The sequence below is a fragment of the Melospiza georgiana genome, chromosome 6 (genome assembly GCF_028018845.1).
Source record: "Melospiza georgiana isolate bMelGeo1 chromosome 6, bMelGeo1.pri, whole genome shotgun sequence".
Lineage (NCBI taxonomy): Eukaryota > Metazoa > Chordata > Aves > Passeriformes > Passerellidae > Melospiza > Melospiza georgiana.
In genome coordinates, this window is record NC_080435.1 from 43,546,600 (window position 1) to 43,574,098 (window position 27,499).

General features: G+C 37.8%; 1 protein-coding gene across 25 annotated transcripts in view; it reads left to right on the top strand.

Annotated features, from left to right (window-relative positions):
- NRXN3 (neurexin 3) overlaps positions 1-27,499 on the top strand; it is a 704,846-nt gene that overhangs the window by 552,695 nt on the left and 124,652 nt on the right. For all 25 annotated transcript variants that reach the window (XR_009114569.1, XR_009114570.1, XM_058025830.1 and 22 more), the window contains one exon: positions 16,295-16,466. Coding sequence is in view for 23 of the 25 variants with exons in the window: in XM_058025830.1 (XP_057881813.1) it covers positions 16,295-16,466 (172 nt within the window). In the remaining 2 variants the exon portion in view is untranslated. The remainder of the gene's footprint in view (positions 1-16,294; positions 16,467-27,499) is intronic.

Below are 27,499 nucleotides of genomic sequence, written 5' to 3' on the forward strand. Positions count from 1 at the left end.
TCTGGATATAGTGGGGCTGTTTGAGTTGGACAGAAAATAGTTCATCTTTTTGACAATGAAGAGTGGTAATCTTTGATTTGTGTTCAGCTGGCAAATGTGGCAGGGTTAAGTGCGGGTTCCATTTGTCTGTCAGTGCAATGATAGAAAAGTGGCTTTTGCAAATAAACCACAGGCAAATCTCGGAAAATAATGCAGAATACCCAATCCCCCACTGCTAACAGGGTTAAGAAGACTCAGAGGATCAATTTAAAGAAACAGTTTTCAAGCCAAATGTATTCTAGATAAGCAACACTGAAGTCTAAGGAATGCTGCCAGGATTAAACAATGCCCTTAATTTCTAGTTAGCAGTTGATCTCAATCCACACAGGTAATAAAAGTAGATGCCAAATCTTCTGTAACTGTTTGGTAGTCTACAGCAAATGAGCTGGACTCTCAGCCCAACTGATAGTGTTGGAAAAATTGCAAATCCTAAAAAAAGTCAGGTTTTAGTATGCACCCAGAATAATTTAGAACTCCTTTCTGTCCATCTTTCCTGAAAACCTGAAAAGAGAAAGTTTTGTAGGGTTTGAATCTCACTCCTTTTCTTGGAGTCCTCTCACATGGTGCCATTGATTAGTGAGGATGGCACATAGGGAGTTTTCATTGCTGTTTGTTGCATGTAGTTGGATGTTATAAAAAGAAAAGAGACTAAGTATTATATCTTGCATGTCTACAAAGTTATCCCCCAGGAAAATGGGGAGACACTCAGCACAACTCCTTCTCTATTGCTTTGATCAAAATTGAGACATAGCTGCTGGGTTTTTCTCATTTCCCTCACCTTTTTCTTTTCTATTATTTTCTTTCTTAAAGGCAGCTCTTGCTATTAACCTTTCTCACAAAAACAATAAAGCCTCTTTCATGCTTCCTTCCCATTTCAGATCATCCTGTTGGAGAAGTGTTTGCTAGAAAAGATGGCAAGGCTTTCATGTTCTTTTTTCTTCTTGAAACCACCTACATGGTTTCACGAATAAAGAAGGAAATGTAGCCCTGAAGGCTGAGGGAGGTGGATGTCTCCAGTGCCACCTTGAAGGTTGTAGGTTGTTAACCGCTGACTGTGATACTCAGCACTAATTACTTTAGGGTTGTATCTTTGTTTAATATGCAACATTGAAGGCAAAATCACCCCCCAAACAATCTGAGATGTAGTCACCTGAAAGAAGAAAGTGAATCATGATAAAAATGAATTGATAATTACATTTTAAAAAGCACCAGACCAATATAAGTTTCAAATAACTTTGTGTGAGGAAATTATATTAAACAAACTTTCCCTTGCCACCACGTAGCACATGCTTCAATGTCAAGAAGAGTCCTTATTAAAAGGACTGCAGTGTTATCTCCCTTGATAGTAATTCTTCTTATTGTTCCCTTGAGATAACGCTTCCCAAAGTTTGGCAGGGAGCTTCAGCAAGGCCAGCCTCTTTAGCAAGAGCAACGACCACACAGAATAAATGTAGTACACAAAATCAGAAGATTATGGTGTCCCTTTTTGAAGGTAATAGTGGCCCTCACGAGCTACCAGTTTGAAGTGGTTATGCTCTGCATGTAATTTCAATTTGAGAAAACCACATATTTCTTTGTCTAGGAAAGATAAAAATAAATTACAAATGTTATAAAGCAAGATTTTAACTGGACACATTTTTAGAGTTTGAATGCCTCCCACTGAAGATAATATTGCTGTTTGTATTAGAAAATTGTGTCTTCAGATAAAATAAATATCTGAAGTTCGGGCTTATAAATGGTAAGAAGATTTCTTCTTTATCTCATTTTGTCATCTTTTCTGCTTTTTTTTTTTTTTTTTTTGTTCAAAGGAAAAGGGAGGATGAAAATACAGACCAACTGTAAGAATGAGTAATATTTCTAGAAATTAGAATTCTACAAAAATTTTGATAATTAAATAAAACCATTGTAATTATTTTATTATGGAAAATCTGAGAAGTTTAAAAGCCATCATAGGGTGGAATTTTTAAAATTTTTGATGCTTTTTTTATAATAAACCTGAGATATTGGACCAGTTGCTGTGCTCCCTGATATATTCTGACCATTCATTGATGATCTCTTTTCCCACACTGGGACAGTTCTGCTGCTGTTTAAGGCTCATTAAGAAGAAGCTGTGCAAACCCTTCTGAAAGTTTCAGAACCCTGATGCAGGAATCTGCTGTGCATTAAGGCTGGCATTTGTACCCATCTATTTAGGGAGACTGTAATTAGGTTAACTTGTATTCTGGTGTGAAAAAAGACCATCGTGATTTTATGATACAGAACTGCAATCTGTTTGTTTTATCCGTCCTTTTAAGTGTTAGTATAGGCTATCTTTGCATGCAGGCTGGTGTTGCATGAATTCCCTGGAGCTTCTTTCACTTATGTCGTGTACTTAATTCTTCTTTGCTACAAGAGCATGAATGGTGTTTGGTGGATCAGCATAAATTTCATATTACTTGTTCCAAAACAACTATATCCATTTTCTGAAGGACAGTCTTTGATTATTAATATTGTAATGAAGTAGAAAGCAATTTGAGGGTAGTGATATTTATACAGAGGAGCAGTGGGACTCCAAGGAGATGAACAGGACCATCTCTTTTGTAAAAGCAGGACCATATATTTTTTTGCAAAAAGCAGATACATGCTATTTTGTTGTATTTTCTCATCTTCTAATTGTAATATGACTAAATATAGAACACATGGTAGCTACAAACACAGAGAATCCATGCCAGCAGTCCTTTATTTGTTGTTCTTGAGGTGTCCACACATGCATACACATACTGTCTGCTTTGTTTTGTTGGTACTTTCTTTATAGCCTGGCAAGACTGTGTCACTAGCATTGTCCACCAATTTGCAAAATAATCTCTTGAATCTTGACAGTGTATATGGACCTCGGGAGCTTTTTTTTTTCCTCTTGTGAAAGCCAATGTTCTTATAATAAATGGCTCTGTTTAAAATACTGTATAATTTCTGATTAGTGTGTAAATATATACTATGAGGGTAGTGAGGGACTGGAACAGGTTGCCTAATGAAATGGTGGCTGCCCCATCCCTGGAAGTGTTTGAGGCCAGGTTCACCATGGCCAGCTTCACCAACTGACCACTGCTGCCTAGCTGCATCTGCTAAAATGAGTGTTGACACTAGCCCATCTCCAGCTAAGGCTACTTGGCTCCCTCTCTGCAGGCAGAGCTAAAAGGCCAGCTCTAGGAATGCAGGTGGGAGCCTATAGAACTGAATAAGAGGTGTAGAGGTGCAGAAATGAGGAAGGTGATCAACAGTTTAGTCTGTCAGACTGGCTTGCTAGCCACCATGCTGCTTTGGGTTTAATTCCTTTTATCAGGAGTCTGCTGTATCTGCCTTCCAAGCCCAAACTCCCGTGCCATATGCTGCCAGTGCTGTCCTCCATCTGCCTGAAGACACAGACAACAACCACAGTAGTTGGCCACAGACATCCATCACCCTTATTGCTCCTTCAGTTTGTATTTTACAAGATCAGCTTGTTGCAAGTTGTCTCTCCCAATCAACTCGTCAGATGGCTAAATTGTCTAGAAAGGAGAAAATATGGAGAGTTGGGGCTGTGGTCATATAATTGCAAAAAGATAAAGCCCATCTTACTCTAATTCCCCTAAACAAAGTGGCAGGTCTTTAAATTTTATTTTTAAAGGCTATGTTATTTTGTGCTGAACATACAGTATCAAACTAAATCCTTTTTCGGATCTGGGTCCTCTGTAGGGCTTTCTCCTGAGTAGAAATGTCAGAATTGACCTAATAATTTCAGCAGCCCGCTGACAAAATAATGAATGAACAGAGGAACTCTGTTCTTGCACTTGGGTAATATTTACTGAGTGTTGCTAAATCACAAAGTGCTGGACGAAAGCAAGAAAACTTTTTCTTCCAGTATGTAAGCATAAACTGTATAGTCTAAATCACAACAGTCCTGTATCTCTAAATTCCTTTGGCCTCTCCATTTTATTCACAAAAATTATTCTTTGATCAAGGAATGGACGTGTTAGGGCTGTTTTTGTACTGGTATTACCTCCCATACCATGAGATTCCTTTACCTTCAGTGTTCCTAATGGTAGCTAAACTGTTTTCTGAATAAAGGGCGTCTCTAAAGGGAGTCTTTATCCCTTCGTGTGGGCCTGATGAAACATAGCTTCTTCCCATGGAAGCTAATGTGAATAAGTGAGTGGCCACAGGGACAAGGGAGGCTGAGTAATGGAATGCATCCTTATGTTAAGTTCTTTTGTGTTTCTCTCCTACAGATTTCAAAGTGTTGTAGAACCTAGAGGACACTCATCCTCTAAGCGCTGTTGGTATTACACAAGGAGTAGGATCTCAGCACAGTCCTAAAACAGGAGTTTCCTTTGCTACATTGGCTGTCCTTTTACGTCTCATAACATTTTTCCTAGAAAGTACAGAGAAGCTATCAGGAAGAAGTATGGAAGCTGAAATTGTGACATTAGGCTTTTCCTTACTCACTACTCTTTCGCACACCTACTGTGCAAAAAAAAAAAATCAGTACTGGAATTACTTCAGCTTTTTTGGTGACATCCATTCCAAATTATCAAGTTTCAATTTGACATCAGCAGTTCTGTGTTAACTAACATAGTACAAACATGGCAAGGGGCTCAGCTGGTACCCCTTTGCCAAAAAATAAGCAAATTCGGCAACACAAAATAAATATGCAAATAGCAAAGATTTATTTTTTCCCCAGCTGCCTAGTTTGATTTAATAAAATTCTCATCATTGTAGGAAAAGTCAGTCTTGATGTGACGGCCGTTTTCCAACAAGTTTTGGATGCAGCCTTTTGACCTATGTAGCAGTTATTGCATCCTATGTGTATGTAAAACATGGGTGTTTGAAGTATTCCTTGGTAGCAAATTATGGTAATGTAAATTGCTAGGTAGTGTTTTAAGAATGAAAGTACATTTCAGTTATTTGTTCTTTTCCTGTAACTTCTTGTTCCTGCAAAATTTTGTTGAGTCATTTATCTTTGTCTCTGCTTTCCAGCATGCTCCAAATGGTACTGATGGCTTCCTTTGTGCACTATGTCTTCAAACCACTGTTCTCCTCTTCTCTTTTTCCATCTCTGTCTAATATTCCACTGTTTCTTATCTACCACTGTTCTGTCATACCATCTGTAGAGTATTAAATCATTTTGAGTAATTAGAGTATTTTCATTAGAAATATAAGTTTCTTATACTGCAATGTTCATGTATTTTTAATGTACTGCTTCCATTAAAAATCTTAGGAAACCTCTTTGATTCAGGATTAGGAAGGCCTTCAGCTGGAATCCAGCCACATCTCAAAAGCCACATATTATGACATAAATCTACCATTTAAGAAAACAAGCTTTGAAAACCTAGAAACAAGCTGTTATTGAATCTAGGTACTGTTTGTGTTTGCAAAACCTCACATTTCCTTATTTTTCTTGTTGGATTGGAGAGACCTAATGAACCTTAGTTCAGACTTCAGGCTTGTCTTGTAAAGAAGACTACTTTGGTTACAGTAGGCTGTTGATATTACACAGTTTATGGAATCTTGTCATAGATTACAAAAGAAACATAGAACGTAGGCCCTGGATGCATTAAATTCTATTAGAATGATGTTCTATTAAAATTCTGTAAAGAAAACATTAAAAAAGGAAAATGCAGTAGTATATAGTGCTTAGTCATGTAATACATGTAAATACCTATTTTTGGACCGGTCTGAAACTCTAGGATATTATTTATGATTAAGAGAAGAGAGTTTGCAAAAAAATATACTCTAGGCAAAACCAAGTTTAAATAGATTAAATCTGTCCAAAGCCTCTTAACCCCTTGCACTTCTACAGCTCTTGCACTTGGGTTAATTTGATGGTGGCAAGTTGGTATTTGTGATCACCTTTCCTGTCAGAATGCAGTGTCCTTTTTTAATGCCATCTTCTTGACAAATGCTCACTTTTCTCTTGGTTATGGGTCGAGACAGACAGCTCTGATTGCTGTTACTGAATAATATATTCTATTCTTCAGCTTACTGACATCTCACAATTGTACACATGCTTTTGATAAGAAAGTCTAGTAGTTAAGGTACATGGTTTATTCCACGTGGCCTGTAAGTATCAGATCTTTAACTCCATATTTTGTGTATGTATTGGGTTTGCATGGCAGGGTTTTGGTGTCTTCTGTAAGAAGCTGTCAGGAGCTTCCCCCGTGTCTGACAGAGCCAGTGCCAGCCAACTCCATGACTAGGACCTGCTGGTGGGCAAGGCCATCCATGACAGTGGTATAACTTCTGTGAAAACATAGTTAAAAAGGGGGCAAACATTGCTGAGCAGGAGCAATGAAAGTGGGATAGAGCCCATGGTAAAGCCCATGGTGCTGCAGGCAGCAGGGAGAGGGCAGAGAGTTTAAGAGTAAAGTTAGGGTGTGAAAGAAGAGAAAATCAAAGAGAAGGTGTTTTTAAAATTAATTTCTCATTACCCTATTCTGATTTGGTTGGTAATAAATTAAACTAATTTCCCTAAGCTGAGACTGTTTTGACGGTGACAGCAACTCATGAGTGATCTCTCCCTGCCCTTATCTCAACTCATGAGCCTTTCACTTTATTTCTTCTTCTTTTCCTGCTGAATTGGAGAAGTGATAGAGAGGCTTTGGTGAGTGTCTGGTGTCCAGCAAGGTTCAGATCACTGGAGTGTGACTGCCACTTTAGCTTCTGCCAGCACAAATTGTTGGCAATGTTACCCAGTGGATTGAAGCTCCAGGGGAGATGTTGTGAGATGGATGGGTGTATTTTCTCCTGGAAAATCTCTGCTTTGGAGCAAGCTCCTTGTTCTTGTGCCCTACTAAAATGTGACTTCCTACTGCAGTCATTCTTTATTGAGTGGATGTGACATTTTAGCAGCTGGTCATGTTTTTGTCTGAAGAGTGAGTTGCAGAGCAGCTCTTAGAAAGGTAAAGGCCTACTTTTAATCAGTAAACTTCTATAATTCTGGAAGAATGCAGCAGCTTAAGCATATTTCAAGTTTAAAATGCAGCACACAATATGCATTGGTTGTCTTCTCTGGGAAAATTGAGGCTTGTGTCAACATTCAGAATGGTTCCTGTTTCTGACCTAGTGCAGAATCATATCTACAAGGTATAATTTCTCAAAAATTTTCAGGATATACTGTTTATAGTTTCAGAAGGCACTGTCAGAATACTTAATCCTAATTATAGTTGGAGTTCACACCATCAGATAGGGCATATTTTTATGATGTGTATTTTAGTCTGTGAGAACAAATTAGTCATCTGAATAATGTATTTGCTAGTGAACCACTAGACAGGTATCACCTCTTTAATCTGTTTTGCATTCTGTTTCCCTAGGATATTCTCCTTTTCAGCATGCTGCTAATTTCTGCAGTATGATATCTAAATGACTGGGGTTTAGCAGCCTCGTAGCTGGAGTTTCACCAGCTGTGTAATAACAATTGTTTTTTGGAAATTGTGTGGCCTAAACACACCTGCATGTGTTTCTTGAAACATTTTACTGCCTGTTAATTGGCTGGCAGTGTACTGGTGCTGTCCCAGGTAACAGGAATAAAGATTTAATTGAGCACTGCATCCTAGGCACTGAATGGCACGGAAGGAAGCCTCCCTTTTAAGACTACTGAATACCACTGATTACTGGGCTTGGCAGGTGTCAGATACAAGAGCAACTAGATATGCCACAGCACTCCCCAGATTTTGAGGAAATAGGTTTAGGGTAAGCTTAGTACAAGCCTCATCATGGTAATGATGATAATGTAAAGCAGGATACCCTGCTTGATATTAATTAACTGTACTGCAACAACATCTGGAGGCCCCACTGGATACCACAGCTCCACATACAAATATACTGTTTGATAAGCCTTTTGATAATGTGGCTTCACATTATAAAAAGGCAAACTGGAGAGAGAGAAATTAAAGTGGCTTTTTCAAGGTACAGCAGACCAGCAGTAAAAGCAAAAACCTTTTCTTTCAACCCTGTACTCTATTTAACTAATCTTGATTACCTCTGTGAGTGAGTTAAATTTTAAAGATACCAATCTATACTAATGGTATCACCTTACATGAAATATGTAAGCTGTGGGTGTAAAATTAATTCCTAAGAGTAATTCTGCTGATATTGTGTATTAATGTTACCTAAACTGCTTCAGTGATGTGTAAAGCTCTTATTTGATGCAGGCTGAAATAAACAAGCAGCTTCTACATTTCATGTCTTTTGTTGAAAAGAAATATCTTGTGAAAATATCTTGTGTGTGTTGTTGTACAAAATGAGCCACTCCTGACCCTGGTAGAACTGTCACAGAATTGAGCTTCTTGTCCTTTTTTTTTTTTAATTTGGTTGTCTTCAGGGTAGTTTTGTTTATAAAATAAACTTTTATTAGACAAAAGGCAAAGTTGAAAGACAGATGCAGGGAGACAAGGAGAGTAGGTAAAATTAAACCAAGAGAATGGCAATTTCATATCCTACTGGTAAATCTACTTCTGTAATACTGCAAAGGTGTTTGGTCAAAAAAAGTTCAAGACCAGGAGTCAGGAGCAAAATATACTTTAGTAGCACTGTATTGCTGTGCTACAATTTCTTGTTGTAAGGGCCATTGAAAAAGTACTATATTATCATCTGTGTCCCACATAAAATTTCAACTGGCAAAAAATGAAGGAGAGTGTGGAAAATTTGTTAAACTTTTAACAAGGAAACTGGTATAAATTTTACTTTAGCCAAATAATGTAATGTGCCTTCAACCAAAGAGTAGAGATCATCTTTCAATACAAGGAACATTCCCAGAGAGCACTCCTGAATTTAACTGTTCATAATGGTGAATAAGCCTCAAATGTGAGCCCTCATGGTAAGATTGTGTAATTTCTGTAAACTGAAGTTTAAAATTTCTGATGTCTCCACTTGAAAAAAAGGTACAAGTAAACTGAAGGAGTTTCAGGGCCATGGGGAAGTTTAAATGAAAGATTGGAAAACCTGGTTTTAAGCAAGAAACTCAGAGAGCTGAGTGGTTTTCTCTTATGCCCTGTAAAACTGAGGAGAGAGTTTGCAGTCAAGGAAAGATGAAACTGGAATCCTAAGTCTTTTGCTCTATCTATTTTTTTGCTCTGAGGATGGACTAAAGGCATTGTGCATGGTTGTGACAGATGTTTATCTAAGTTACCTTTCCTAAACCTTCAATGGAAAAGATTAGATTTTCATCAATATTTCCCAATTTAATTTTTTCATCACTTCTTAAAATGAGCAAGAATCAGGAACAACATTCAAGAAAATTTTGGCTTGATCACAGACTTATAAGTCATTTGTGGCAGTATGATGCTAGGTGGCATTTCAGTATTATAGGCAGTAACAGTTAAAAAGTAGTGATCTGCTTACAGGAGGAACTGAGCAGGTTATATTCATATTGCTGTATTCAGTGGCTCTTGAGTCTTCCCATGAATTTGGTACTTTTTTTTTTGCTTAAACATAATCGTCAAATGCTTTTGTTAGGTATTTGTAGTTCTTTGAGTTAAAAAGAGCCAATGCTGAATCATTGCTTCGTGACTGTATACACAGTTTCAAGTGTACCACTTTTTGGAACCTTTTATATCTCCTCTTTTCCTTTTTGTGAGGGCCTATAAAGATCTGTGTACTGGGTTCAAGAATTTAAGTCAATGGTCCACCTTTAACTTATAATAGAGGTTTTCCTTTTGTACACTGTTCTTTTTCATTATATTTCTTGAATTCCACTTGCTTTTTTGACCCTGTTCAACACTATGCCAATCTCATCAAAGTAGCAACTGTAATGAATCTAAGCCTTCTTTCCTCAGCTGAAAATCATAAATATTGCCCTAAAATATATTCTGTACTTTAAAAAAGAATCAATTTAGACAAGATAAATGACCTCCTATAAAATTTTAGAGGAGAGTAGATTATAACAATTCTCCTTTTTAGCCTTATAAATTATGTATTGCTGAGAAATGCTTCTTTTAAAAACCATGCCCCCAAAGGGCAATAATTTCTATGTATATTTGTCCTCTGTGTGTGTGTGATTCTTTCTGATAAATAGGTTTTAACTGGCATTGAGTAGATCTGGTTGAGCACCTTAAAGAAGCAAGAACAGTATATAACAAAAAATTACCTGCTGCTTCTTACAACAGCCCTTAAAAATCAAACAAAATTACCTAACCTGTGTGTTTCCTTTTCCATTAACATTTTTCCTTGTCTCAAGATAACTGTAAAGTGTTGGTGTCCTGATCAAAAAACTTCCAGGTCAGGTGAGCTTCAATACATGTAATTTCTCTCAGAGCATTTGCTGGTTTTGTTGATTATCATATTTGCCGGGGTGGCAATACTGATTCTTGAGTGTTCTGCCCCTGCTGTCAATGTTGGATAAGGGTAGACTACATTCAGTAAACTCTCCCTTTAGCCAGGCCTGGAGTTTTTTCCATATTGAATCCTGATTTCAGACTTACCTCTCAGTGATATTAAAAACAGCACTGAATATGGCCAGCCAGAGGAGAGTAGAAATAACTGCCTTATATATACACTCTGTGCTGAATACAGGTTCTAATACTTGCCCTTCTAAAACCCATTGGCACTCGTGTCCCAGCAAGATCTGCCCAGCCATGCATTCAGTTCGAGCTGCAGCCCAGGAAGGCCTCTAAGGACAATGCTGGTTTTTACTGCCTTTCTAATCAGCAAGAACTTTCTGAGTTTCTGTTTACAGTGAAAGTTCACATCCAGAGATTTGTAGTTGTAGTAATAAATGGGTGTCCTCTGTGGAATATGCATCTATACCTTCGGTTCTCCTGGATAACTCGCAACATTTAACACTGTTCTGCAAAGCCCCCTAAACCACAGAGAGGGAGCAATCCTTCAGAGGGACTAACATTCAGAATCAAGTTTAAGGCAGGGCAAAAATAAAAAAACAACAAGGCAAACAAAACCACGAAGGAAATCAAGCAAAGAAAGTCTGAAAAAAAGAAGTGAAAACAAAGAGGAAGAAATAAAAGTTCAATCTCTTTTAAAAAAATAGACTGCAAAGGTAGGAGCCTAAGCAGAAGACAGCCATTCCAGGAAGAGCAGTTCTCAGGGTTATAACAAAACAAAGCAATTTTACTGAGTTTAGAGGGTGGTTGAAGTGTATCTGTGTGGCATTTTGGGAGAGAGGGGAAGTTTACTAACCATTCCTACAGTGTGAAATGGCTTGTTGTATTACTAAAAGAGGTTGTATCAATTTCAAATGAGAGCAGCAAAATCAGCAGTGACCTGCAGGACGGAGTAACCAGGAGTATTGTCTGCCAGGTTTGGGCTGATGTCTAGCCATGCTGGAACCAGCCAGGGTGGGAGGAGGAGGCAGTACGTGCAGTAGTTGCGATTTAAATATTATGCAATAAAATGACTGTGAGAAAACACAGCCTGGGATTGTAGTCAGATTTCAGGTACATTTTATAAATGCTTCCTTTAATTTTACATTTTGCTTCCGAAAAATAAGCAAAACAACACAAGAAGATGCTGGGATAAACTCTGCTTCCATTTCCATCAGTAGGAATTGAGTTTCTTCAACAGAATTGCTATTGATTCACATTGATGCAACTGAGAGTAGAATCTGTCCTAATGCCTGGAGCTCTCTTGGTTTTTGAAATAAAATGCTTTCTGAACACACGGAACAAATATATACTTTTAGTATGGACAATTTAAATTTTAGATTTAGAAAAAGAAAACCTAAGAGTAAAGAGCATAGTGTGTATGTGGTTGTTCATGTGTGTGTACCCTCTAACACTCTTGAACTGCTCATCTTACAAAATCGCTGCCAATCGCATTTTACTTTCTTCCTACCTGGTCTGGTACATAAAGACAGATGCCTTCAAAATGTAAAGGCATGGCATGGAGAAAGCAAAGGCCTGACAATTTTCTCACAGGACAGGCTCTGCTTCTCATTGAATGAAGGGAAACAAAAGTTAAAACATACCTGCTAAAATGTCAGATCTCAGACCTGTTTTGAAGGAACAGGTTTTGAAGAGGTTGAATGTAGAAGCTGAGGAAAGCTTTGGACCTGCTCCTCTCAGATCATAGTTACTCTCAGGGCTGAAATGTTTGGATTGGCAGTATATAATCAGTGTTTAAATGAAATATATCTGGATTTTCAGGGCTTGTAGAGCTTGAAAAGATAGGTGTCTATAACTCCTCTGTCACAGATAAAGAATCTGGTTTACAGTAAGGTAAAAGAAAAGGGTGCACAAAGTGAACCAATGCTTCAGGGCAGGCAATAATTGCTGATCTCCTGATCCAGGCTGTAGATTAGTTCTTTGTCATTTAATAATGTTGCAAATGTTTGGAAATTGTGCCTATAACAAACTGTTGCCAGGAGTCTGTGTAGAGTAGACAGGTCAAGGAGAAGCCTTGTACATTTTTTTTTTCAGGACTTTGTGCTTTTTTTGTTCTTTTAACTTATCTACAACCATTCCATTATGTGATCATAATTATATTTCTAAATTCTTAGAGACATAATGGCAGAAGTTTATCTCCAGAAGTACTGTAAGGAATGAAGTGGTAATGTGGCTTTTGAGGGCAGCAATTTTATGGGATAAATCAGCACAAGACAAATTCTTGAAAAAACTTTAAAAATCCTTTTTGGCAAACAGCCTTAAAGAAGAGAAAAAAGTAAGATAGATTGAATGCTGAGTTCACTTCATTATTTATAAGTAAAATGGTTCTCAGTTTTCTAAGACATAGTGCCAGCACTTGATGTCACTTGGAGTTTTCAAAGACATTAATTAATGGTTGCCTTTTCACGGAAACTTTTTGGGGCACCCAGTGAGTACCAATATAGAGAGAAAAAAAGTTGCACTCTCTGTTAAAATTCTCTTGAACCCTTTTGGAGCACGTAACTTGTTTGCTCTGTGTGGCTCTGTACTCACCTTTTCCCTTGCTGCATAGTTATGATTTTTTTTCCTATAGCTAAAAAATAAATGTTATAAGTAGTGGCTCAAATATAAACCTTTCTTTGTCACATATTTACTGGTCTAGTTAATACCTTTGTTTGGTTATGTGGAAAGAAAATCCACCAGCTGAATGTGTGGGGAAAGGAATGAAAGGTTGTGTCCATCATAAAGTGTTAAACTGTAATGGTCAAACTTGTCTTTCAGATTTAGAATGAAGGTAGGTTTTGGTAAAAGCTGTTTTTAATGAAGTATTGTAGTGCAAGAAACTGGGATTTGAAGAGATGTTGAAAATGAATTGAGGATTTGCCCCTTGTGACCATGGTCACTGTTCTCTGCTGTAGCATTTTCTCTGTGTTTTGCTTTACTTTATTTTTTTCTTCTGCCAGGAATGCATAAACTAATTGTTAATTTTTTCATAGTGTCTGGTTCCCTGGAGATTTAAAAAATCATAAGTAAACTGTATCTTGGGGTCTGTGTGTGCAGTTTGGCTTCAGTAGCCCTACCTTTGACATATTGTGTTGTGTTTTATTCTGGTAATTGGAACAAAACCATTGTCATGACAAGTTCTTACTCAGTCCAAATGAGAGTCTCAGAACTTGTGATTCTGCAAAAGTTGAGTTAAAGAATCACAGGGTGCTCTGCCCAAGAGTCATCTGAAGAGAGCTGGAATAGACTGTTCACAAGAACCATGATTTTTTTTTAGACAATTTTTTTTCTCTTCTTAATTGCAACAAAGTGTTACACTGCTTTTAGAAGGGCTGTCTTCTCTGGCTCTGGGAGGAGATGCCTCTTGGGATGGGGAACGCACCAGTTTGCTCATTTCCCCCTTCTCTCCATCAGACTAAAGGCCACTGGCATTTTGCAGTCCTCTGCTTCCAGAATCTTATCTCTTTCCCAGTTTGCCCTCTTATCACTAGCTCTTTAAATAGGTCTTTTCCTTCAAGCCCTGGGAAAGGAAATCGTGAAAGGTGCTATCTCCTTTTCTTCTGAGGAGAAGTCAGAAACATTTTGTCATTCTGCAGAGATTAATTGAACTTCTCACCATCCTTTTCCCCACGTGCAAGTTTTTACCTTTGCCTCATTAAGCCTGTAGGCTTGAAGGTATGCAGCTTTCACTCTGTTGAATACCTTTTAATCCCTTCCTCCTCTGTGGTGGTGATTCTAATCTGTTCCATTAGAAAAGGTGCAGGTCTTCATCTTACCTACTCATGCTATAGCATCACCAAGGTGGACTCTTCTTAGAGCAGCCACAGTTTGCCAAAGAAGCTTGGTGTGTTGATGGCAATTGAAAAGCAATATGAGAAGTCATCCAGGAGGCTAAATGTAAGTTTATATCTTGCAAAACCACAATATCAGTGGCCAGGTTACCTGGTTGCTATGTATTATTTGAGTCTGAGGAAAAATTAATCACATGTTCTTCGGTAATTGCTATGCAGATAAAGATAATTATGTGGTTGCCAGCAAAAGATTCACTAAAACAGTGTTGGGAGATCACTTACTTCATATGTCAAAGAAGTGGTAAAGCTGTGCCAGCAATGCTTTTATCTGAAATAAGTCTTTGTTAACTGAAACTTATTTTTTGGGATAGTATAAGAGAAGAAACATTGGTTGTTTCCAAATGGCATCTGTTTTCATGCATGTGCTGGGAGCAGCAATCCACTTACCTCACAGTCCAGTGAAAAGAGAAGGATGATATTGCTATCTTGAAGAAAAGTCCCTTCAAAGAATAACAGTATGAATGTACATAAAACTTCCTACCCACCATACATTTAGCACAATCTAAAATTTACTGTTTTAATGAGAAAAAAACCAAAATGCTTACTGTTTTCAGTGCTAAACTTCAAGTAGTTGAACCACCAGAGTTCGTGACCTCTTCAGCTACAGGATTGTTTTCTTTCCTTTCCTAAAACAATCCTGTAGTCTGACACCAGGAAACTTGGTGTTAGGAAGAAAATGTCAAAAAAAAAAGAAGGGTAGTGAAGATACAAGGAATTTGTGATGAGTACTTTGGTATGAGTAAGCTTTGAAATGTAAGGTTAAGGAATCAGAAAAACCTCTCTGAGAAATTGAAACACGGTGAAACTTTCAGAAAAAGATTTCTTTTACTACCAAGAGACAGAAATAAATCCAGGAGAGGAATCCAAGATGGCCATCAAGTACAAGAGCAGAAGTTTCTTTCTTATTGCTGAGATTTGCTAATGTGAATGAGGTAAAGTTAGGGTAACAGCCCTGAAGAATGGGATCCTCTGCCCTCTAAGCAGATATGTAAGGGAACAGAATTGTCCTGTCACCCTTTATTATACCTCAGTTTTTTTCAAGGAAAATATATTTGCATAGAAGATGGCCATCCACTCTCTGTTGTTTCAGTTTTATAGTATGGATAGCTAGCAAATATATTGACTTCCTATATGATACATTTTAGTTCTGCCTGTCTGTACCAGTTTTGGATATGTGCAGTGCACTTAATGTGCCTTCATAATTGTTGACACTAGCATATTGTGCCGCTCCTCACTGAGTGTTTCAAGATGCATTGCTCTTAATTGTACAGTGATGAGAATTTCTGTTGCTGTTTAAATCAGTAATATTAAATGCATATATCTAATCAGAGTATACTCTAAAGTCATTAAATATGGTCATTACTTGGAATCACCTGAGGGGACCTGCAGAAGGAAGTGTTGTGGCTATTATAACAGATTTTGCTAGCTCTTCCCTTTCAGTCAGTGACTGGTGCAAAGTTTTGGGAAAACACTGCTTTATTGGTAAGGCACTGTTTGCTGTGTGATGGAGAAAAATAAGATGGGCAGCTCCTGTCTCTTAGGAGCTTCCCTCTGGATTTCGAAGTCAGCTAATGACACTTCTGCTCCCTTCAAGTTCCATTCATCTTCTAACTGCATTCTTCCTGCTGGATCCCACAATTATTTTCTTGGGGAGTGAGGACTGTTTGTTTCCCAAGAAGAATAACAGAACAAAACAGATGTTGAGATAACAGCCTGTCAGTGGCTGCATTTTATATAACAAGTGACTAGTAATAATCAGTAGAGATGTTGCTCAAATAACTCTTTATCCACATCTCCTGATTTTTGCTGCCTGGTTTCTCACCTGTCTTCTGTGATGTTTTATGGGAACAAATGAGTCACTGTCTTCAGGTGAATGCTGTAAAGAACAGTGTGAAAGAAAGTGTTTGCAGTGAAGCAGAACCAATGAGATGTGTCCTGAGAAGCTAAAAATGACAATTCTGTGTATTCTCCAGTGCCATCTACCGGCAGAACTACCCACTAGAGACTCAGAGGCCAAGAACATTCTCCTAAGTGGCAGCAATTTTAAAACACTTGTTTCTTTTCTTCTTTCAGGAGCAAGGCAAGATTGGTGTAGTCTTCAATATTGGCACGGTGGACATCTCTATTAAAGAGGAAAGCACACCTGTAAATGATGGCAAATATCACGTAGTACGCTTTACCAGGAATGGTGGCAATGCAACACTTCAGGTTGACAGCTGGCCAGTGAATGAACACTACCCCACAGGTACATATATTTTGCTTTTTGTTCTCTTTCAGTTTATCTGTACCTATAACCTAATGTTTAATAACAACTGGTCACTATATAAATCTTTGTTGCTTCATCTCGACAATAAATTCACGAGCCTGGTGATGCATAGTGTGTCTCTTGGAAAACAAACTAATGGTCCTTTAGACTGGAAGAATAAGCATGCCAACTGTGTGGTATGATGTCCATAGATCATGCTGTTTCAGAGGTCTCTAAGTGAATCCTGGTTCTACACAGACTTACAAAGCTATTCAATGACAAACTTGGTTTTGCTACTTGTGATATTTTCTAAATATTTAGGGTAGAAAAGTTTTGAACAGACTTTATGGAAAGGAGTGGTGAAGCGAAAAGACTCTAGCCCCACCCCAGATACTGTCTATATAAATATAGAGTAGAAATGTAAGGAAATGGAAGATAAGCAAGTATTTGAGCAGACCTTATGCTTGCCTCATAATTTTTTATCATCTGAATTTAAATTTCTTTCTTAGGTTTGCAGACATAAAAGTTAACACAGCATCTAACCAAAACTGACAACTCCTAGTTGACTTTCTGTCAAAATGCAGCGGAAAAAATCAATATCTTTGGAAATTATCACCCTAAATCCACCAGAAATAGTGAATAACTAGCTCTTGATACACTGTCACATGTTTTATCCCACCACTGGCAAATCACAATGTCATGATACTTTGTCACAATGCTAAAAGGTCAAACTTATTCCAAGTGAAAAACAGATTGCTTTGTGTGCTGCTGACAGTGTATTAAATAGCTGAGATCTAATGATGTGCATGGTTATAAAAGGAAGAATGAACACAAGGAAAGAACTCCAATGTTAACCACCTTCCTCTTATTCATATGTTACTTAAGGTGAAGCCATGATCTTCTTGGTTTTCAATTTTGAGTCTAAGAAACAGTCAGTTCTTTATTTCTAGGTTGTACAGTAGTAGCTCAAGACAGAACGAAGATTCTTGGTAGTGGTGTAGGAATTGTTCAAAAGAAACTTAAACTCAAATTATAGGAAATATCCTAACTTGAGGCTATATGCTAATTTATGTGACATTATACTAATAAATTACTCCAAAGGGATGATTTCATCTCTTCTACTCCCTCAGAAGGCACACAGGAAGGTTTTTGAATGTGAGTCATCTGTGCTACATTGCTCTCTACTACATATGTCCCTTTGTCAGTGTTTTGTGAGGTGTATACAAAAGGATACATTTCAATTATTAACCTTATTTCTGGGAAAAAAGTATTTTTGAAGAATGCCAGGACAGATGTGCTGTGTTAGGTTTTAGCTCTGCTATGCATTGGTTTGAGAGGAAAGGTCCAACTGAGGATCTCTGTTCTGCTCCTTTCATCAATTATTTTGTAAAATACCTGCAATACAGTTGGCAGCCAATTACAGTCACTACAACCTCTATGAATAAATTTTCTTCTTATATTGCTTGCTGTAGTAAGTCTCTGGTGTAAAGAAACAAAATATTCAGCTCAATGCTTTAGAGATTTTTTTTTTTAAGGGAAAATAAATCACACTCACAGACTACCTCAGTACCTGGGCTTCTGCCTTGGCTAAAGATATTTCTGTGTTTTCATTAGAAGATGTAAGGTTTTATGGAATCAGCATTAATCTTATATTCTGGGCTAGTGTTGAGTGTGTGCAGTTGTACCCTAAGAAAAAAGGACACCTTTATCTTCCAGACACCTTTTCCTTTCTGTGCACATATTTCAATTTTTGTCTGTTTGTAGATGATGAATTTTTCAGCCTGTCCCTGTGAAAATAAGGCTTATGGGACCATACCTGGTGTGTGCGGGTTAATCCTTTACTTGTTTCCTACTTCTTTCAAACCAATATTTTAGTCAAATTAAAAAAAAAAAAAAGAAAAAGACAAAAATAAAAAAACCAGAAGATAATACATTACTGTGGGAAAAACCCAAGCCAACCAACAAACAAACAAAAAAACCCCAAGGGAGGAGGGCAATGTTCCAGCCTTCCCAAAGGAAAAGACTGTGGCTTGATGTCAATTCATGTTAAATACCAGAATATCCATATAATAGAGTGGCATTATGAATGCCTAAGATTCAGAAAAGGTTCAATGAACCAGTTATTACAGGAAGCTAATACTTATTAGTCCCATTTTCTGTGCAGACAATGGTTTAAAAAAAAGACTGAATGGGAGCTTTTAAAATTAATTACTTGCTGTCTTTCACAAACCAAACTTGCACTGTTGTTTTTGATCTGACTGCATGACCAAACCTGTGTTCAGCAGAGATTCAGTTCTGTAAAGGCTTTGTGGTTGGATGGACCCAGGCTAATCCAGTGTGTTTCAACTGGAACCTGCTGAAAATTTAAATTCATATCAAACTTGAGTGATAGTAGCTGAGTAATCCCCTATGTTTCACATAGCATCATGTCAATTCTAGAAACACAGTTATTGGTAGTGTTTAAAAAATTTTGTATGTGTAGACCATGCTTGCTTGAGCACACTGCGTTGTCTGTAAAATGAACAATTTCATGTGTACTTGTTTTTCCTAATGTTACAAATTTTATAAACTATCTAATGTTTCTTCTTTGTCATCACACATGGTGCAATCTTCAGTCAGGGCTGCATTCTGAATGGCATTTCCATGCTCCTCTCTGAGTTTTATTACTTGTGGAAGGATTATACATTAGACTCATAATTACTTACTCAATGAAAAGTACAAATAAAAGTTGGATATTCATTAAATGAGCAAAGTGAGAGAATATTGGCTTTCCTTAAAATACAGTCTTTAGTTAAATTGAAATTAACTGAAACTAGCCCAATGAGACCCAAAGGCTCCAAAGCTGTATTTTTACAACTTCAAATAAAAGACAAAGAAAGTAGAATGACAGCAAACTTACAACTCAGGCAATGACATTTTGGATTTTATAGCATCCAATTGCATTCCAGTCACCTGCAACATGAGCTTTGCACTTTCTTGTAGGGAAAAGGGTTAGAGAAAAATGGTAAAGGAGAGAATTAACATGGAGCTAAAGTTGATTTTGTGACTGAAATAATCCAAATTACTAGGAATGGTCTCTCATCTTTAGTACCACCTCAAAGTACCAGATTTTTTGTTACTGGACAGAAAGACAGAACAGTAGCCCAGTATAGGTAAGTGAGACAAAGCTTCTGAGAATTGGAAGATGTCAAAGTAGCATTAGCACAGAGGCTGCTGTCTGCAATTCAGCTGGTGTGGTTCAGCCAAAACCATTGGGCTGTTTGTGATTTATTTGCATTAGTTTTGCTCTTTCTCCTCTCTCTCATGAACACAATAAGGAGATGGGCTTCTTCCATAGGCTGTACTGATAGGCACTTTCTTCATGCTTGATTCATTAAGTTGGTTATCACAATGTGATAGAATTTTTCTTGGTCAGGGTATAAAACTTTTGCTGTAGTCTGAAGTACAGTTTTCTATGACTTCCTCCCTTCTGTTGTCTCTCATGCTTTCATCCTTGTAACTCTCCCAGAAAACAAGTTGTGCTTGGTCATTGTAATTTTCCTGATTTTATGTTCCTGGAAAAAGCCTTCTCTATATCCAAATAAATTGGTTAATGATGAAATACGATAATTTTAGACCCAGATTTCAGGAAGAGAAAGTATCTGACATGTTTTTGTTTTTATTAAAATGAAACCCATCAAATTTGAGACAGCTTACAGAAATTTTCAGAACAGTTAGAAATCAATCTTCAATTTTTACACAGACCTGGGATACTTCAGTCCTTAAGTTTTCATTATTTCTTAAACAGGATATGGTTTTTTTACTCAGTTCACTGTCTTTTCCTTGCAAAGAAGTACTTTGTGTGATGCCAGATTTGTAGTGTATGTCAAAACAAACCTGGTATTCCTGTTTGTTCATCTAGGCACCAACTACATATTCTGCAGTAGGAAAAAAAAATCAAGGTGAAGACAAGCTGTTAAGTAAGAGTATCCACAATAAAAAAAAATCTTATTTAAGTAATGTTTTAAAGGAGAGGATTAAAGGAAAGAAGGCAACAGGTAGGAAGGAGCTGTCATTTAAAGAAATGCATGATCCAGCAAAACAAATGTAGCCTGGATTTTTTAATGCATTTTAGAAACAAGAATTAAGACAGTATTAAACAACTGGATTATTACCAGAGTTTATTATTTCATCCATACAGTACATATTTTATATTTTTCACCTTTATCATTCTTGAGTTATCTCTCACTCTTCTTGCAGTAGTCTTTGCCCTTTCAAATTACATTATTCTGCAGGTTTTTTGCTATGGATAAAGGAAAAAAAATAGTTCATCCTCTATGCCCCTACTTTATTTGGTCTCTGAAGTACATTTCTGAGAGGAAATTGCATTTCTGGAAAAGCTGGACTGTTAGCTCTTGGCAGCAGAACTGACTGCTCTGGCCAGATAAGTGCATACCTATAAAACAAAAAACTGATTCCGAGACCATGATATCTGTGCTGGGATTTTCTTTCAGAGTAGCTCCAGTTCCAAGGATTGAATGTTCCTGAACTGTTGGGCATACCTTCTTTTTTCAATTTCATTTGAAAACAATCCAATTTGAACTGCATCTTTGTTAGTCTATGTGAGACAAAGTCTTTGTGTAAAACAATAAGCTTTCCAGAAGCAGGTCCAAGTGATAGTGGTTTAGATTCTCCTACCTATCTTGCCTTGCTGAAATGTATTTTTTCATTTGCTAGGTGGAAAGATTTGAGGAAGCTTGATTTGTGCCCCTCATTTTATGTAAGATAGGGAAGAAAACTGGCTGAGGTCTTACTTGCTTTTTTCAATAATTTTTCCAGCTAACTGAATGAATAGTGAAGGATGCTAGCAGCAGGACTCCTCTATTATCTAACAAGGGTCTTGGTGTCTGGGGAGGTCCCTGCTGACTGGAACGTAGCCACTGCTATTCCAGGCTATAAGAAGGGTGTGAGAAAAGATACAGAGAGCTAAAACCTGTTAGTCCAAACTCAGCTCCAGGAAAAATTATGAAGATTATGCTGTATGCTATTGAAAGGCATTTGAAGAATAATGCAGTCATAAAGCACACTCAGAATGGGTTCACAAAGGGAGCGTTCCATGTAACTAATTTTATGTCTTTCTATTGTAAGATCATCAGCCTGATGGATGAAGGAAAGGCAGTGTATGTAGTTTTTCCTGGATTTTAGTAATGCTTTTGATACCATCCCTCACAAGCTGCCCAGCTGTGGGATGAGCTGTGCACAGTGCACTGGGTTAGGAACTGGCTGAACGCAGAGCTCAGAGGGCTGTGGTGGATGGGGCGGCATCTGCCTGGCAGCTGGTCACCAGAGCTGCACCTCAGGGTTCAGTTCCAGGGACAGATCTGTTCAGTATATTCATTCTTCTGTGGTAAGGTCACCTATCTTGTGCATGAAGGGAAGGTAGTGGATGTAGGAAGTTTGCTAGTGAGACTAAACTGGCTGGTGCTGTTGACCCCCTTAGGAAACAAAAAACCTTGCAGGGGATTCTAGCTGCATGGGAGCATTGGACAATGATTAATGGGATAAAATTAAGCAAGAACAAATTCTGGATTCTGCACTTGGAGGAGAGTAACACCAGCCATTACTACAACTTAGGAGAAGAGTGGCTGGAGGTCAGCCCTGAAGAAAGGGGTCTGGAGTGCTGGTGGGCAGCAGCTCCGTGTAAGTCATATGTGGACCCTGACAGTGAAAACAGCAAACCATGTTCTGGGGAGCAGAAAAGCCAGCACAGACAGCCAGTCAAAGGAGTGGTTGTCCTGCTCTATTCAGTGTTTGTGTGGTCTCACTCTTGGTAGTGTCCTATAATTTGAGAAGCATGTGAACACCCACGAAAATGTCCAGAGGACAGCAGCAAATCTGGTGACAGGGGCTGGAAGGCATGTCCTATGGAGAGGGACTAAGGACTTGGGGGTTGTTGAGTTTGGAGCAGAGCAGGCTGGGGTGACTTTGCCCTTTGCAGCTTTCTGAGGGTGGAAGCAGAGATGGGTGCTGAGCTATTTTTCCATGGTACTTAGTGATGGGACATGTAGGAGTGTTTCAAAGCTATGCTAGAGGAGGTTCACAATAGATCTTAGGAGGCATTACTTTACTCACAGACTGGTCAAACAGAACCATTTTTCTAGAGAGATTGTCACCAGGCCTCATGCCCATAAGTGTTTAAGAGGCATTTGGACACTGCCCTTAAGAACATGCTTTGACTTTTGGCCAGCCCTGATTGAGCTAGATAATTGTTGTAGCTACTTTCCAAATATTCTAGTCTAGTCTAAACTACTTGCTTACAAAGAAATAGAGAATGTCGAGTAGAGGTTAAAGTTCTGCATTTAAGTGAAAGGTGATGCAACAAAGGCTACAGAAAGAATCTCAAGTCTGTCAGTTTTTCTCAATTTTTTTCACTTTGTGACTTCTCACCTTTGAGAAAATGTCATGATTATGAGACATGTTTTGGACACCTGAAATTATATGCTGCATCTCTGTAACACAGAAAAAATAGATGTATTTTTCATTCCATCTGTCTTAACTCTAGAGAATTAATTATGGTGGTGGAAAGAACTTGATGTATTTGTGTTTGTCTTGATAAGATTGAAAGCTTGGTTCTATCTTATTCTTCCTTTAGCAAAAGTATTCTATGGTTAAAAGTATCAGAATAATTGGAATCTGGCATTTTTTAAATTGCTGTTACCCATTTGATACTTTTGCAAAGTGCTCTCGTTTCTCAGTGAGATGATGTTAACCCTTCCATGCTTTGTTTGATTGTAGCAAATTAGAATACTGGTGGCAGCCTAATAAGATTCAAAATATCTCAGACTTTTTTTTTCCATAAATACCCACCCAAACCTATTGTAGATACTTTAAAAATGGAGTAATATAGTAGGAGAACTTAAGCCAGCATCAGAGATTTTACAGGAACTGTGAGGTGGGAAAAATGAAGCATGAGGCTGTTTTGGTGAGAGCAGGCTGAATACTGACTGAATAGTGCTAATGTGAAATGGAAAGAGCGTTTTATAAAAGAGGAACCTGAAGCTGGTTTAAGTAGTAGGTGTTGCGTGTTGCATGGCACTGCACAATTAATGATGGGTGCTATTGTAAATTTCTGTGAAAAACAAAAAAGCAGATTTCATTTCCAGAGATGTGGATATCCACAGATCCAGCTATCTTCAAATGCAGTGTTGGTTCTCAGTATCTCTAAAAATGCTTCTACCTATCTCTACAAATAAAATTCCATGAGTTTTACACAACCGTGAATATTGAACAAGAATTCATAGACTGCTTTAAAACAGGCCATTTATTGTCCTGCTCAAGCCATTTATTACCTTTCCCTTGTTTTTTTCAGTCTCCTTCCACAACTAGCATGATCTTTTTGTTCAATGAGAACCATTTCCCACCTCATCCCTCTACTGAAAAGATTCTGACTCTCCTCTCTTCTCCTCTCTTCTCCATTTTTTTAGGCTTTATTTAGTTTTTATCAACAACATTTTCTTTCTCTCCCTCTGTGATTTCCCAGCCGTGAGATAAATAGCCTTGTATCTTACAAGCTAAATACAATTACTGCTATCAAAACTGGAGTCTTTCTCTCCCTGTAAATGTCTCTTGGAAGCTGATAAGCTGTTCAAAGCAAACTGCAGGCTTCTGCCTAATCCTGAGATTAAACATAACCACCCAGAAGACAGCAAGAGATAATTGAGGAGGGGGGGCTGAGGCAGGCAGGCAGGAGAGGAGGAGAGGAGGAGAAAATGAGATCCTCTCCTGAGATATTAAGAGGACATACAGAAGGCTCAAGGTTATTTGTAAAGGAATTACACAAAACACACAAGAGCTTGTTATGATGAGGAATTTCCTCAGACAATGCAGTGATTGTTGTAGTTGTTAAAGACAAAATTTAGCAAGGATTTGTTTGATGTAAAGCACACAGGGCAGCTCCCACTCATGATTGCTGATTTTTATATATTATCCCCATCTTGTCCTGGAAACAGAAGGTCTCACAAGATTGTATCCAGATTCTTTGTGCATGCTAGAGTTCATCTCACTGACTTTATTACTGAACATGGGGAGACAGTAGATTTCCCAAGATGGAAGCAGGGGACTGAGCTGACTTCTCTGTGCTCTGTTTTGGTACCTGCTGACCAACCTAGAAGATAAGAGTGCCTTAACTGTGGAGAAATAGTGTGTGATATCTGTATTAATCTTCACTTACATAGGCATAATTACTGAAGGTTACTAGTTTTTATGAGTCACCCCAATACAGCTGAAACAATCAGCCTCATTTCAGGATATAGAAGTTCTTCATGGTAGGTTTTGTTTTTTTTTAATCAGTGGCATTATATTTTTCTACTTCTGTAATTTTTTTGCGTCTTCTGTTTGAGAGAGCTTGTCTGTTTTTAACTGTTATCAAAGGGATATTACCTCTTCCAACTTTGCTTTGTTTAATTCATAATGCATTAGACAAGAAAAGGGAAGTAAGTTTAGAAGGTCTAATATTAGCATCACTGGGGAAATCAGTAAAAGGCTACGTATCCTTTCTTCAGCTGACATGTGCACTGATATTGTAAATAATATACAATGTTGTGATTATTAGTTCTTGTGAGCTCAGTGATGCAAAGCCTAATGCTGATTGTGAAATTAACAAGGAAAACTCAAAAGCAGAACTCACTGAGATGTTTGAGTCATTGCAACAAGTTCTTTCTAAGTTTGTACTTATCCCTGCACAGTACCTCTACATGGCTCATATTGCACCACTTCAGTGATTTCCTTAGAGGAAATTTCTAGTTCTGTGTGCTGTTCAGAGCCTGGGTCCTCTTCCTCCAAATTCATTCTGTCTTGCAGAATGACTTTGACATGTCATTTCCTCTTTTTTCCACCCTTTAGCTCCTCACAAAAACTTTGGCTTCTACCTTCTTGTGACCCTGTAGCAATCTTTTCCTTCCCTCAGACTTGAGGCTGTTATGATCTCCTTTTCACTTCTGAAACCTTGCTTCTGAAACCAAGGTAATAGTAAGAAGTTTGGCTGAACCCAGTTGTCTTCATGAAAATGGATGTTGTACTGGATGACTTAGAATCATTATTGTGTTGCTTGATCTGCATGCTGAAGGGATTTTTTTCTTGGTGCTACCAGATCCCACTGTGGTCTTAATATTTTCCTATCCAAATGTCCTTCTGAGTGGGCAATGAAGGAAGGAACAAAAGAACTGATTTTTTGATTAGCCCTGTAGGCTGAATACGATCACCAGGGTTCTTGTCACATACTTTATTTTGGATTTTGACTTTTCATATTGAACTCATTTTGTGGGACTTAAATGAGCTCTTAGATGCTTCCTATCAACATGAATTGGAGACAGCATATAAAGTGCCTTTGACAGATTTACTGCATTTCATAATGAGCCTAAAACATATAAAAAGACAGGGTTAATAAAACAGAATTGGAGGAGCATATTTTGAAGGCAGTACTGCAACATATGTTGAAAGATCTGCCAAGAGGGATGATTAAAGCATGACAATTTGATGAAATCAAGAGTTGATTGTAGCTTGTCACTGCAGGGCCATAGCATCTATAATATATTTTTAGAGTTGGAAAACTGATAAATATGGCTGCCTGATATGAACACTCAAGTTTTGTTCCCCTGTATCCAATGACATATAAAACATATAAGACTTGTTGATGAAGTCATCAACAAACGAACATACTTTGAAATTTGTGCAAAAAACCTCATGTTAATGCATGTGTTTCCATACTGGATGATGGGATAGGATCTGACATGATATAAAAATTACATAAATGTTGCCACTGCGCTTAGAGTTTATCTGTTGTGTACTTCTTATTTTGCTTTTCCACAGAAAAAAATGAAGGTGTGGTTTATTTCTAATTTGCTCTATCCTCAAAGAGTTTCATGAAAGTGTTGTAAGGACTTTCTGTCTTCCAAATTCTAGTTTGGAGGACAGAAGAGAGAAAACACAGAAAACAAACAGGTGGTTATATTGAAGCTTCCAGTATCCATTGCTCCTGTTTTGTTTCTTAAAGCTGATCTGAGCTGTTGCAACACACTGCATTCAGTCTGAGCGAGATGGAGTTTTAACTTCCTCAGGTACCTCAAGCCCATGTGAGTGGCAGTCTGTCAAGCCGTGTAATTTGTCAGCTTGGCATCAAGAAAGAGGGAAATACATGAGCCTTTATGAAGCCATGTAAGGTAATGAAGCAGAGCAAGTAGCACAGTATGATTGAACAGCAGTAAGGTTGAAAGGAGGAGTTTACCTAAGGCCGGAAGTAAACACAGAAAAATATCTTCATGCAAGTTGCCATGACCATCTAATTCCCACCCAGGATCCCACTGATAGGCCTTGAGGGAGAGGGGAGAGGAGTAAGAAGTATTCTTCTGTAGCCGTCTTTATTACTGCTACATAACAATCACATAAAAGGTTCTTCTAATATGCAAATACATGTTAGAGGCAATACTAGTTTTAATTTAGCCAAAATATTTATCTTGTTTATAGCCTAGATAAAGAAAACATTAACAGAAAGTACTGACAGTTTGAGTAAAAGTTTTTTGGTGCTGTCCAAAAAAACAGAGATATGTATTGTTTGTATTGTATCTTCTGCTGTTAGCTGAATTAGTGTAGCAACACTCTTACATCTTCCTGCATCAGACTAGATGTCCAATATGTCAAATCTGCAGATGAATACCAAATACTTTAGGAGAAAATTTGCTTTAATGGTCAAAGTGACACTTTTTTCCAATGGTCCTGGATTTGGGATTCTCTTCTGTCTTCCCAGAGCCTGATTGTTCATCTAATCAAGCTTATTGAGTCTGAGACCTGTCAAGTGTCTGATGCTCCAGAGAATTACAGTAACACACCATGGCAACAACAAAAATATGCCCCAAAAGATGTCCTTCTAAAAAAAAATTGCCCTACTTCTGCATTAAGTTTGTGGTCTGAAATATGAAGTCAAATAAGCTGTATGTGTTTGTATCATATCTACAGCAATTACATTTGTATTTCTCAGTTAGAAAGCAAATGTCTCCTTG